The following is a 13,846-nucleotide window of genomic DNA, read 5'->3' on the forward strand; positions in this document are numbered from 1 at the left end:
CCAATCATCTGAAACCCTACGCATCATTTAAAGCACAACAGGACATTCCAACACAACAAAAATCCAAAGCACATATCAAAATCTACTTCAGAATGGTTAAAGAAGAATAAAATCAAGGTTCTGGAATGGCCTAGTCAAAGTCCCAATCTAAATCTTTGGTATGAGCTGAAGAAGGCTGTGCACAAGAGAAGTCCTTGGAATTTCAATGAACTGGAACAATTTTGAGTTGAAGAATGGTCAAAAATCACTAAAGAATCATGCCATTCTCCTTGTCAGGGTATGAATACTTTTGAATTAGCTTTTTAGAGATTTGCAAAAAAAATGCTTTAATAAATAATTGTTGACTTCTATTTCTTGTAACTTTTTTTCCTCATCCACAAAAGCAAAACTTTTGCTACAAAAGATTTTTCCTAAAATTCTTTGTTTTTGAGAAATGTCTAGAAATTATATATCGATATACAATTTTCATATCATTGACCATCACTAATTATATATATAATTCTCTTCCTTTCTGGATGCTGTTCCACTTAAATATAAACATCCACTCTATCTTCAGTCCAATCACACTGGCTCTATCAAAATACTGGTACAGAGTTACGGACAGCAGCCTCAGTTAGCCAGAGAAGCAATGCAAATCTATGTGTAAAATACTATTGTCTCAAACCACATTCTGTTGCTAATTTAAACTATCATTTGTGTGTCTGCAACATGCTTGGGTGAAAGGTGGAATGGATCAATGTCAAATCTCTTATGTTGTTTGGTTACAATAAAGTAAACCAAAAAAGATTTTTAACAGTTCCTTGTTTTTTTGCACAATTACCGTCCCATTCCGGTCATTGCTGGAAGACTGTCCCTGAGTTTACTTTACAACTAATGAAACCAGATGGGTTTGCTTGTGTTTTAGCTTAGATCTGTTTAAACTCAAGATCACATTCATACTCATGTTACTGCTGTTCTCAAACGCTTTTAAAATAGTTTTACTTTTCAGTTTTTTTATTTTTTTATTTTTTTTATTTTGATTTACCTTTACTTGAACCCACCTTGTATAGATCAAAATAAAACCCTCAAGACAAAGTAATGATTTATAATTGTATTACATTTGTTACATCATGTCAAGGCCATATTTGGTCTGTATTGTTAACTGAGATTTGAAATGTAGGACAAATGTTAATGACATAATACCTGAATGTTGCTTCATATATGCTGTACTTTATAGAGCCATGATTCAAATTCAAAGGTGGTACAGTTTGTTCAGGGGGTGATTCAGGGCAAAGGGCCATTGTATATTTCTACAGAGGTTTTTCCTTTCCAGAATATACCATAAAAGACATGACAGGTCCATGAGTACTGTATACAATACACCTTTTGTGAACTAATGGGCTGATGCACACAAAACAAAGAGGCATTTTCAACACAGCTTGATAAGGAGAATGGGGAAAACCAGTCCATCGTTTAAAAAGTTTTTTTGTTTTTTGTTTTGTGTCTCTTCATGAAGGTTCCCGTTAAGCCTAGTAGTCTAATTCAAGATATTTTTCCTGGATCTCTGGGGAACCTTAATGTGAAATTGTGCATCCATAGTCATCATATTATGAAGCACATATCTTCTGTGCATATATCAAGTAGTCATCATGTTATGGAGCACATATCTTCCGTGCATATATCAAATAGTTTCACATTGGGTGTACTGCCAAACATGGACAATTTGTGAACCATGACCCTTTGTGAACTTTGACTACCTACTTAACATAATATTGCATACAATCATCGTCTAGGTGCTACACCATATTGGATAATTAATATATTCTAGTCTATTCATTTCCATTATGAGATTGACTCAATTGTTCACTATTTATGTGGAAGTTGAGAAAGTTCATAAAAAAAAGCTGCAAACAGCTTTGTTCCTTGTATGTAGTTGGACCTAAAAAAAAAAAAAAAAAAAACACACATATACTGTTTTAGCCAAAGACAAACGTCTGGTGAAGGTTTTCATATAAAGCACATACCTGAATTAATTTACAAAATAACATGAAATGTACAATAAAACCAGACACCTTTTGTGTCCTGCTTATAGGTCTATTACTAAGATATTCCTGTTCATTCACTATTGGTATTTAATGGTACAATTCTTTTGTATGGTAAAATTCATTCAATGCTGTTTATAATTTTGTTCTTTGGAGATTTTTATCTTATTTGTGAAAGAATAGCTTTAAGACTTTTGACCAATTGCTTCTTAGCCAACCAGCATCTAAAACTATTGTTTTCTAAAAGACACAGATATTTATTTATCTGGCACTAAAAAAGTCTACCTGTGGCATAAATATAACATGCAAGGTAAAATTATCAATACATACAAACAGAAAATAAATAATTACAGGTGATCTTTTGCACCTAGGCTTTGTTACCTGCTCATTTTCTCATTCTGTGAATGCTCGCCATCATCCGCACCCCCTATTGGCAGCATCATGATGCTCTTGCCTGTCACATCCTGAAAGTTTCTAGCAATGGGAATGGTGGATCCTTCACAAATCAGGTCAGGGTCCACTCCAAATACTAAAAACAGAACAAAAAACTGAAAACAAATGCTTTTTCCATAGTGATGACAATGACACATGATAACAACCAACAGTCTTAATGTGCAAAATAGAATAAGGGTGGGATGGGATTAATTGAGTGGTCCACCCTCTCATTTTACCTCGGCTCAGGCTTGCAGTGGCAATGCCAGGCCTACTGTATGTTATGCTCATTTTTCTTTATGCATCAGTTTGACACGACCTGGGGGAAGCTACCCTCCCCTCTAAAATTTAAAAAGTATTTCATGATAATTGAATGTGTAAATATTAATAGGACAGTTTCCCTTTGCATACTTCCATGGTGGCTGTGGATATCAAATTGCCTTATTGACCACTTTGAGAGAGATTTTCGATTGAGTTAGGGCTGTTGTGTTTGGATCTCTGAGTATTGAGAAGGTTGCTGTCAACAGCGATGTAACCAGGTAAATAGCCTTGTGTGAGAGAAGTGCAGCTCCAATTTCTACTCCCTCGTCAACTAAGTCAATCTAAAACACATATAATAGGATAATAAACATATTAAATCATCTGAAAATGTAATTAGTATATATACCTTTAAGAGTAAAAGAATGAGTGCAATATGTTATGAGCTCTATGAAATATTACATACAACTAACCTGTCTGTACTGCTCTGCGTCCAGCTACAAACTGAGGATCACTCACATCGGCTAGCCATGGTTTTGCACTAATAGGCATAGTCACTTTCAGCTGGTTGGGGCTGTTTCGCTCAGCGAACACTTTGTGAAGGTATTCTGTGACCTGCAACAAAAACATTAACACCTTGTAAAGCCAATTTATATTTACCAGTAACAATGAACATTGAGAACCTGATAGCCTACCTATTTTAACCTAATTTTGATATCAAAACCTTTTTTTTCTTTAAATAATAACCCTTTCACCATTTAATTTTTTTTACCAGTGTTTTAAGTCAATGGTCTTGGAGGGCAGTTAATCTTTTACCTCATTTTTAATACAACTGTTAATACACCTGCTATGGTCGTCCCATTCGTTCCAGTTGAACATTGATTTTGAATACTGTAAGTAGACAAAAACATGTACTTATTCAATTCCATTTTATACCCACCTGTTTTTCCACCTCTGAAGGATCCATGTTAGGAACCAGACGGATTGAAAATTTTCCAGTCACTTTTCTAGGAATAACAGTTTTGGTTCCAGTTTCAAAAAAAGCTCCCTCAATTCCATGTATCGACAAGGATGGATAGCGCCAACGGTGCTGAAGTATTTCTTCCTAAAACATGAACAAGTTCTGGTTACACCAAACCTCAGTATCTTAGCTTGTATACAGTACAGTTTAGCTATCACATATTTTTTGCGTCTGGTCACATGAGCAAAATATGTATACAATCTTGGGTCACAGGTCAAAGTTAGATTTTCCAATTGATCTTCACTGAGGAGTTAACATTACATTGCAAATAAGAAGTTGACATCTGAGTTCAAATTTAGCAAATTTCAGAATGTAATCTTAGTAGGCATCATGTTTCTTGAAAAAGTACAGCTATGGCCAAAGGTTTTGCATCATCCTATAGAATGAACTAATTTTGCTTCATAAAAATTGAATGAAACCTGCTGAATAATGTTATGTTAACATATTGAATTACATACTGCTTAATAGTTTTCCATATACTTAACTAAAAACAAATCGAAAAATGTGACATTTCAAAATCTAACATGAAATGCTGTGAAAAACAATGTCTTTTGGAACAGCTGTTCATCATAAGTGATTCAAATTTACAAACTGCTGATACAATCACGCATTTGCTCTGAACACCAGCTGGCACTAAATCAGACACATTACATCCTATAAATCTGTTATGAATTAAGAAAAAAGCAACTTCTGGAAACAACAACCCCTGGTAGTGACAGTACAACAATTAAGAATGTATAGTTTCTGGTTTGAATATCATCGTATTTGGGTTTGTCCAATCATTTTAGGGAGAGAATACAATTCGGCTCAATGTATTATTACACAGAGAATAATAAATGTCAGACAATGTAATATTATGCTGGGTAACTTCATCTTTTATCAGTCCACATTAGAACCATGGATGGAATTACATTATTTAACACTTTCTGTCATTTGTTAATTTATATAACATATGCTGTTTATCTTTTAGTCTTTGAGTCATATTCAGCAAAAAATAGTGTTGAGAGCTCACATAAGTGTGTGAAGTTAATAGTTGATCTTTTTTTAAAGCACATGTCAGTGAGCATTAACACTCAAGCATTGTTCCTAAATACTTAAAAATCACTTTATTGCATAGATAAAAACTAGTTTAATATAGATACTAGAATCAAAGTCAATTACATGGTAGAGAGCATATTAAGAATGCATTTTTGTAAAGATTATACAGTGATAACACTTCAGTAAGTATTATATTTATATACTGTACAACCATATTATGCATCCAGAAGAATTGCACACTACAGCATTATATACCATCCATAACTGTAAAACTGTAAGAGACTCACAACATAATTTTTTTCCCTCTTGACTTTTTTGTTTTAACTCACCAATAATATGTAGCTAACAAGCGTAATGTAACCCAAAATATCAGCCAAAAAACTCACAAAAAAAAGCTCTTGAAGCTATCTACTGATGTGAAAGCACTGTATTGAAATTAAAAACTATGTAATGATGCATAATACCTTGGTATCAAATAAGAATTTTGTCACACCACAATCTTTTTTATGTACTTCCAGATCAAACTGAATCCCCTGATACCTCTTCTTCTCTTCCTCTGTGAGAGGGGCGACAGCTTCATTTATAGCAGGGATCAGAATGTGACCACTGGATTCCACAAGGCTGTCTGCAAGGACAAGAAGTGTAGAACTATCAGAGATACGGATTACAGCTGCGGTGTTTGTATTGTACATTTTCTGGAAATAAAGGCAATAGTCCAAATGCCATGAATACCTTTAGTCTATTACAAAAAGTTAGGACCAGCTTAGAATAGATTTCTATTTACAAGAGTGCCCTGTGGAACAAGAGTAACACCCCATTCTTCTTTGAAAGTGCTACTGTATATGGGATCTTGAGAGTCCACAATGCAGACAGATCTTTTGTTTAATCATAATGTGTGCAGTGATGAAATGTTGATTTAGACACTGTATGTAAAGTATAACTAATACACAAAACAAAGCTGTGATTATTACCAAGCAAAGCTATCAAGTCTGTCATTGCTTCGTGAACGGAACCACCAAACACTCCAGAGTGCATATCTTGCTTTTGGCCTTCGACCTGCATCAGAAAAGCCCAGTTACACACAGAGTTCATGCATTTCACTTATTCTGCAATGTTTCTGAACAGACATTCCTTATCGACACATCGTTTAGGAAAGCACATCTACTGCATGTTTCATGTTTCCATCTCTTGGTTGTGTTCATATTTCAAGTATTAGGGATGTTCTTGTTTATGACTTACTTCCATAGAAGACACTGAACATTGTGTTTGCTGTTTTGCAAAATTAGGTAGTAAGAGTTGAATTGAACTTGAGGTGCAGGCTCATTTATTTTATTATTGTTCTTTAGACAGTAAAACAAAAAAGGGAGTTTTTAAAGTAATTGTAGCTAGCAAAATAATTTCATAAATCCACTTCTGTAAGCGAAGGCCTCTGATTTACAGTTTTGAAAGAAACACATGGTATAGCACACATGTATTATCATTTCAATATGACATCTACAGTACATTAGGTAAAGAAAGGTCTCTCAGTTTCTATGTGTTACTCTTGCACATCCCAGGTTATTTCACCGTAACAGTACTTTTTTTTTTCTTTTTTTTTAATAAATTTAGTCGTTGCCAATTATTTTTTATTATTTTCTCCCAATTTGGAATGGCCAATTATTTTATTGCGTTGACTCGGGAGGGTGAAGATGCCGTCAAGCCGACCGCTTTTTTTCACACTGCAGACTCACCATGCAGCCACCCAAGAGCTACAGCGTCGGAGGACAACGCAGCTCTCGGGCAGCTTACAGGCAAGCCTGCAGGCACCCGGCCAGACTACAGGGGTCGCCGGTGCGCGGTGAGCCGAGGACACCCTGACCGACCTAACCCTCCCTCCCCCTGGGCGACGCTCGGCCAATTGTGCACCGCCCCCTTGGAAGCTCCCGTCCTCGATCGGCAAAGGAATAGCCTGGATTCGAACTCGCGACTTGCAGGCTATAGAGCGCATCCTGCACTCACGTGGTAAAAGTACTTTTTGGATCAAAGCCTGTTACTGGCTGAAAGTATGTCAGTCAATAGGGGAAGCAGCTGGCTGTTAATGACAAAAAAGAAGCAATCGAATAGGGCGGGACAATTTCACCCTTCAGTTGAAATAACCAAGGAATTACATTAACTAAATATATGGCTTGCAAAAAGAAATATCTTTAACCAAGTGCCATGTATCATGTCTTAAAATAAAAAATACATGTTTACTTTAAAAATATTACATTTGGAGTCACGTGATGTTATCTCAATTGATGGGCAGATCTCTCCAGCCCTTTTCTTTATTTTTCAATTTGTCTAACCAGTAATTTCCAAAAAAATGTGAAAAATGAATACAATTAAAAAGGTCTAATTAAGCTAATGAATAGTTCAATTAAGGGTTCAATTAAGTAATTGAGAACTAAGTTGGAATGAAAATCAGCAGACCCAGGAGTCCCCTATGACCAGGATTGGGAAACCCTGCTCTAAAACATCTACTGCTTCCAGTCACAGAAAATATAAGAAACATTCAATCTAATATGTCACTGATTAAAAGAGAAATGGGTGACATGAAGAAGTGAACGGATGCCACTGAAAACCATGAAGTCATTGGAGAAATATATAATGAAACACTCGAAGAATCTGCCAGCTTCCTATCTTAATCCACGAACCGGAATAGAACCAACCAATGTGCGATAAAAATATCTGGTATATTAGAAAAAACAAAATCGGTAGCATAATGGCAAAAACTATTTTTAAAAACAATGTTTTATACACTCATTTTATAGAGAAGCTCATAGGCAACATTGTTATAATGGAGGACTACATTTTTTAGAACGTTCATTTTAGAGTGTTTATGTGGAAGGATACATAAAAAAGTAAAAAAATACAGTTAAAATAAATAAAAATTACAATTAATTGTCCATAATGCCTGGCAATGCCCTCTGTGTCAGGTCTTAGTGCTTACGTGTGTGTGTATATATATATATATATATATATATATATATTTAAGCAATATGTACAGCACATACTGCAAATGTAAGTTTGCTCTAATTACTACACAAACATGGCCGTAACTAGCTATAAGGAACTAGCTACAGAGGTTGTGTCCTCGGTTGTTTTTTTGCACCATCAATGCTGATGCTCATGTAAAAATTCTGGTAAAGTACAAAATGCTCTTTAATTTTCTCTGTTGGTTTGCCGTGTAACATAGATTTGAAGGTTGAATAGTAAATACCAAGCAGTCTAAGTATAAATACTGCCAACTATAGCTTGAAACCTGAGTTTGACCTTGGTAGAATGTCAGCTGTGGTTACAACGCAGTACACAAACTACTCTGTGTTCTACATCCTTTCAGTAAGTTACATCTGTGAATACCTCTACAAAGAAGTAACAGTTTCCCCTGGTTCCATATGTGAGAGCAGGTTTCTTGCTGATCCAGATATTGTCTGAGATGACTATATAGTCCACATCAGAGAAAAAGGTCATGTTCCGTTGCTCAGTGAGTGTATCCAGGCCATTGGATCCAGCCTCTTCCATGCCTTCAATAATAAACTTGATGTTCACTGGAAGTTCCTAACACAAAAGCAAAGGTTTGTTTTATTCTTGTATTACTACATGAAATAGAAATATATTAACAGTTTTTTTTTTTTGTTTTTTTTTTTATGAATTTACCTGCTTTAGTGATTGATAAGCTTCCACAGCATGGAGCCAGGCTAAAACTGGACCTTTGTTGTCTGAAGCTCCACGTCCATACAAGTTACCTGGAAGAGAAATTCAGTTGAACACTTCAAGAAAATGGTTTTAATATTAAAAAAAAAAAAAAAAAAAAAAAGTTTGTCACAACAAAATGGCACAGATTAACTTATGTATTTAACCAAGTAGAACCAGCTATGGACAGATTCTTTTTAGAGTCATGGCCTGGAGGAACAGGGAGGGAAAGGGAAATTTTAGTTTTATTGACCTGTACACTGGTATTTACAGTAGACATGAAACTTTTATCCATTGTAATAAATGTACCTCTTTAAGAAACAACTCTCTAAGGGAGCCTCCTAATTAGCATAATTACCACTCACCTCCTACTGTAGGAGTGTATTAGTAGGGGGATGTAACCCTTAATAAGCTAGAAGTTTGTGTTTTCCTTCTGCTGAGATCTAAAAATATTAGTTAATCATCTGTTAGTGACTTCTGGATGTTTTTGTGAGTGAACAAAAAATAAGGGACTGCTTATTTTACTTCACTGTATGAGTTATTTGCACCAGTTACAAATAAAAATGAAGACCTGAACCAACACAAATATTCTTCACACCATGTGATGTTTAAATTCCTTGGGGTAGACATTATCTTTTACATCTCATATGAGGATTACTTACTGTGCCAACTTGTTTTTTTCTTCGAGGTCACACATCTAGGTACTGACCAGACCCAACTATGACTATTTCTGTTTTTTACTGTAATTTTGTCAAGCTACTTTTTTGGAGTTGAGTTTTCTATTACCTATCTATACAGTGAAACCTGAATAACCATTTGCTTTTCAGATGAGGGGTTGGTTAAGACAGGTAGTTTACAGTTCTATGATTTTTTTTTTGTTATTGATTTATTTATTTTAAATGTTCTTTCAGTATCAATAAAATGTAATAATTTCAATACCTGCAACAGCCAAAGGTAAACAATACATTTCTATAAAAAAATATAGTAAAATTTATATTTGAAAAGGAAGACAAATTGAGTAAGAAGAGAGAGCTGACCATTGATTTCTGTGAGCGTGTACGGGTCAGTGGTCCAGCCGTCCTCCTTCTTAGCAGGCTGCACGTCAACATGCCCGTAAATACAGAGGGTGGGTTTCTTTGGGTCCTTCTTGAGTTCAGCTAATATTACAGGTGGTAGGTGAACTGATTGCCCATTAGACATCTGTCCAAAAAAGATACAGTAAATTAATCAAGGACAGGTGTGGCAGTGCACATGTAAATAGTGTGTTTTTTGTTTCTTTGTAAATAAAGTTTGTTTGTATGGCAGGGCTGGTTATTGATTATCAATTATAAACCTGCTTGGAAAAATCCTGCTTACTGATTGGTTAGCTGCGTTCTATCAGCCATACGTTAATTCCACACAACCTTTCAATGCTGACGCATCACCAGAAGCTTTGAATTTAAATTCATATGTTATTGTTCAATAACTTTTAAAATCTGTAAATTATCATTGATTTTTAAAAAAATGACAGAGAGACACAATCAAATTGTGATCTTTTTACAGGAAAAATTTTTGACGAATGGTATGAAGATCAATTTTCCGAATCTGACAAAATACCGATACCAGTAATTAACTTTACTTTAAAAGAAAAACGGCAACAGAAACAGAACTGAATCAACTCAAACTTACCAAAAAAAAACCCACAAGAAAAAAGTAAACCTGTTACCTTTCATTTACTTTGAGGAATGTTATGCTTCCGTAAGAAATAAAGATGTAGCGCAGTACAGCATTTCCAGCTTTATCAGTCTGCGAGCTGGTATCAATCGCTTTTTGAATGCTCCGCCGTACAGAAGTTAATTTAGCAAAATATGCTGCATTTAAGTAACACAGCTAACAATCTATACGTAACAGTAATTAAAAAACTTAAAGTAAAAGTCATTAAGAGACGAAGCGGAAAAGACAAAGCAACACACTATCCCCAATAACACCTGCAGACCTGGAGAAGCTAAAAAAAAATCGTGATAGACTTATTTATGTAATTTACAAAGTTATATATGGCCATTAATGAATTAGTATAATAGGTTAATTATTATTATTATTATTTATTTCTTAGCAGACACCCAAGGCGACTTAATTAATTAATTAATTAATTAATTTATTATTATTATTATTATTATTATTATTATTATTATTATTATTATTATTATTATTATTATTTATTTATTTATTTCTTAGCAGACGTCCTTATCCAGGGCGACTTACAGTCGTAAACAAAATATACACAAATGTACTTAACATTTTAATAAATACATGCTATATTTACAATTAAACGTATGTTAATTTATAAAAATAAACATGTTTAAACAAATTTTGTTTACATTACACTGGAACTATTCTTTTATGCATAGTGGTATTTACTGTTATTGAACATATTTATTAATTTGCTGTGTTAATTTAAAAAGTAAATACATATAATAATTTAAAATTCGATTCATAATTGCATTAAGGCATTCATTGTATTGTAATTGCCCCGCCATTCATTGTATTGAATCTGTGTTTCTGGTCTGACGTCACCCCTGCAAAGCCACCCTGTTCACACCCCGACAGCTGCGTATTAAAATGTTCTCAATTGCAACGAACCCAAAGTAACTGCTTTTGCCCTTTAGAGCAATGGTTTCCAACCTGCTGTGGAAACGTTTCGGCCATCCTCCACAGTTTCAATTAAGTCTTTTATACACTATGAAAAGTTTTTGCTCCATTGTATAAATTTGCACTGTTTCTCCACTGTTTTGTTTAGATTTTTAGTATTTATTATTTTGCTTACACTGTGATTGTACCCTAATGGCGGCCTACCACTGCAACTGAACCTGAGCGGCGTTTCCAACTGCACTTTCAGTCTCTCTCCTATTTGCCGACAGATACTCACAAACCCCTGTTACACCCCAGTTACAAGAGCTGAATGGCACTATTGTTGCAGTGTTGCCTATCGAATTACTTGCGGTCACACCTTCACAGTATACGCAATGCAATAGACTCGCTGAACCAAACCAGCTGGGACTGGACCCTGTTCACAGTAGTGATTTGAAATCTTAATATACCAGTATCATACTCAAAAACATTTGAGGTAAAAACATACACTACTATAATTTTCTTTCCTTTTATGATACTACCATTTCTTTTTTTGTAATTACTTTCAAATTATGACCTGTATTTTAACCAATAGTTATGTTGCCATTATATATGCTAAAGGTCATTTGAGATGGTCTGTATTAGCCAGAGTCTGCTGCATGGATAAACCTGTATTTACAACCATGTGTCAGTAAGTAGTAACCTGCTCACAGTGGTACTACGTTTACCTGCATTAATAAATTATGTAAGTAAAGATACCTTCTGACTTCCCAAATCTGCAAGCTCAACATTTCCTCCCAATGTTTTGATCTTGTCTGCTGTCACATTTAGCATTCTAACTATTTTGTCCCATGCTTGGGGGTCACTGGAATCGCTTGGTATAGCCACCCATTCCTTTAGCTCCTGCAATACATTAAGAAATGAGTTACTGGGTACACATTTGGGTCCAGTTAAAGTAAACCTGCCTAAAATCCTGATCATTGGTTTTACCATGGAAATTATATACCAAAAACTCCACTCTTTGATCTGTCTTATACAAAAAGTTAAATCATGAATTGTGATTCGTGATTATGAACAGACGCAGGTTTTATTAGAATACTTCTCTACATACTGTATATATGACAGAACAAGCATTTACCAGCAGGGGGAACATTTAAGGGCTTTCACATTGCCACATTGGGCAAACTCACCCCTGCCAGAGACTAGGGTTGAGAATTTTCAACCCAGGTGAAACGTTTGCCTCGGGTTGAAAAATGAAATGTGAATGCAATAGGGTTATGCTTGCCTCAGGTTGAAAACGTGCATGTCAGTAGCTACAAAACAAACATTGAAGGGCAAGGGTCATGCACCAGTGCGCCCTGGGAGGAAAATATGTAGTTTGAAACGATCGTGTCCAACCCCGGGACGAATCTCACCCCGTAGATTGAAGAGCAAGGCAAATGTGAATGCTGGCAGGGCTGCCCCGTGGAGACTCGACCTGGGGTTGGATGGTGTAGTGGTTGATGGTTTAGACTACTTTCAAACACCCGCTTTTACAATTCGGCCCCTCATAGCATCCTTTCTAAAATATCCATTATCTTACTCCCTGTACCCGTCAGTTCCCCCCATTGGTTAGACCCATATTGTAATTTTCCTGTTGCTACTTTGTATTCCAATAGTTCTAGCTGCTTAGGCAACTCTGATAGTTCAACCTGCTCCCCAGCAAGGGTATGTCTCAATCACAAACCCTGTTGCCACAATATGTCCAATGCTTGCTAAACTGGTTGCTGAGCATTACTTACCTGTACAAATTCATTTTGCTGCTCGTCAATATACTTAAAAATGAGATCCAAACCTGAGCCGGACACCTCTGCGGTAGTTTGCATCACTGCTATAGAAATAAGAAGCTTTGCCTGCGAAGAACAAAAGAGACATCATAACCAGAATATAATGGCACTGTAACTGTTCTGTGTTTCATTTCAGCCCTCATGTTTAGTTCGTCCAATCCTAACAATCAGAGGGGCCAAAAGAACTTTCAGATTGAAAGGAGAGGTTCAGTGTCTTACCTCAACACACCACAAACCAAAACCCATTTTTTGCATGTGATTATATATATATATATATATATCTTTCCATTGATTCTAAGAGAATCCTTAGGCTTACAAACAACTGACATAATATTTTAGGATAACAATGTCTGATTTATATGTTCCCCATTTCCTCAAATAATATTCCCTAAACATGCAGAATCATGTAGGCCCTTGTAACACATTCATTTATAAGCAATATAAAATGCAACGTCTTACCTAACAGTTTTCTGAACTTAAAATCAGCAATCTAAACCAATAGAGTAGATGTTTTGTCACCACCAGTCAAAGTTATGAGACGATCAGAAGAGGTCTGCCCTTAAAACAAACTACTTCCGCATAAAACTACTCAAAAACTCTTGAGCTGTGGATAGCCTCTTGCAAAACTTGAAATTCTGGTTTCGGGTAGAGGGCTCAGGTTTCAACATTATGTCGTACTGCGTTGCAACTCTGTAAAATAGCTTTTTTTTTTTTAAAAACCACATCATTTAAATTATCCTGGTATTCCTGCAGCTGAAGCAAGATGTTATGAATACAACCTATAAGCTAAAGGATGCAAAACAAAAATGTAAGCTTTTTGTTTTTCAAAAATGGAATTTATTTCCAAATTATTTTTCCAATATAACATAACATTGTCTTTGAACGTTCTGGGGTCTGTTTCAATTATCTATAAATATATATTTTTAGACCTA

At 35.3% G+C, this 13,846-nt stretch overlaps 1 protein-coding gene across 3 annotated transcripts; it reads right to left on the bottom strand.

The window, feature by feature from the left end:
- Positions 1 to 1,075: 1,075 nt before the first annotated feature.
- LOC117399795 (beta-Ala-His dipeptidase-like) lies at positions 1,076 to 13,517 on the bottom strand. Of its 3 annotated transcripts, XM_033999168.3 has the most exons (12): positions 13,374 to 13,517; positions 12,870 to 12,980; positions 11,848 to 11,991; positions 9,519 to 9,681; positions 8,446 to 8,534; positions 8,149 to 8,346; positions 5,742 to 5,826; positions 5,235 to 5,395; positions 3,652 to 3,816; positions 3,185 to 3,326; positions 2,403 to 2,550; positions 1,076 to 1,918 (listed from the first exon to the last, which is right to left on the bottom strand). In XM_033999168.3, the coding sequence occupies exons 2-12, from the start codon at positions 12,951 to 12,953 to the stop codon at positions 1,846 to 1,848; spliced, it is 1,452 nt and encodes a 483-aa protein (XP_033855059.3). In that variant the 5' UTR covers positions 12,954 to 12,980; positions 13,374 to 13,517; the 3' UTR covers positions 1,076 to 1,845. The 3 variants fall into 3 exon arrangements, with proteins under 3 accessions (XP_033855059.3, XP_058878305.1, XP_058878306.1); XM_059022322.1 differs by lacking the exon at positions 11,848 to 11,991; XM_059022323.1 differs by lacking the exons at positions 11,848 to 11,991; positions 12,870 to 12,980; positions 13,374 to 13,517 and adding an exon at positions 10,187 to 10,473.
- Between the last annotated feature and the right edge of the window lie 329 nt (positions 13,518 to 13,846).

The sequence above is a fragment of the Acipenser ruthenus genome, chromosome 4 (genome assembly GCF_902713425.1).
Source record: "Acipenser ruthenus chromosome 4, fAciRut3.2 maternal haplotype, whole genome shotgun sequence".
In the NCBI taxonomy this organism is placed as follows: domain Eukaryota; kingdom Metazoa; phylum Chordata; class Actinopteri; order Acipenseriformes; family Acipenseridae; genus Acipenser; species Acipenser ruthenus.

What these genes read in the sequence shown, in the direction of transcription:
- LOC117399795 (XM_033999168.3), bottom strand. Translation starts at nt 12,953, where the DNA reads ATGCAAACTACCGCAGAGGTGTCCGGCTCAGGTTTGGATCTCATTTTT. An exon ending in CAGATTTGGGAAGTCAGAAG is followed by an intron (nt 9,682 to 11,847) that starts GTATCTTTACTT and finishes TTTTTTGGACAG; the next exon opens with ATGTCTAATGGGCAATCAGT. An exon ending in CTTCAGAGGTGGAAAAACAG is followed by an intron (nt 3,327 to 3,651) that starts GTGGGTATAAAA and finishes TTTTTGTTGCAG; the next exon opens with GTCACAGAATACCTTCACAA.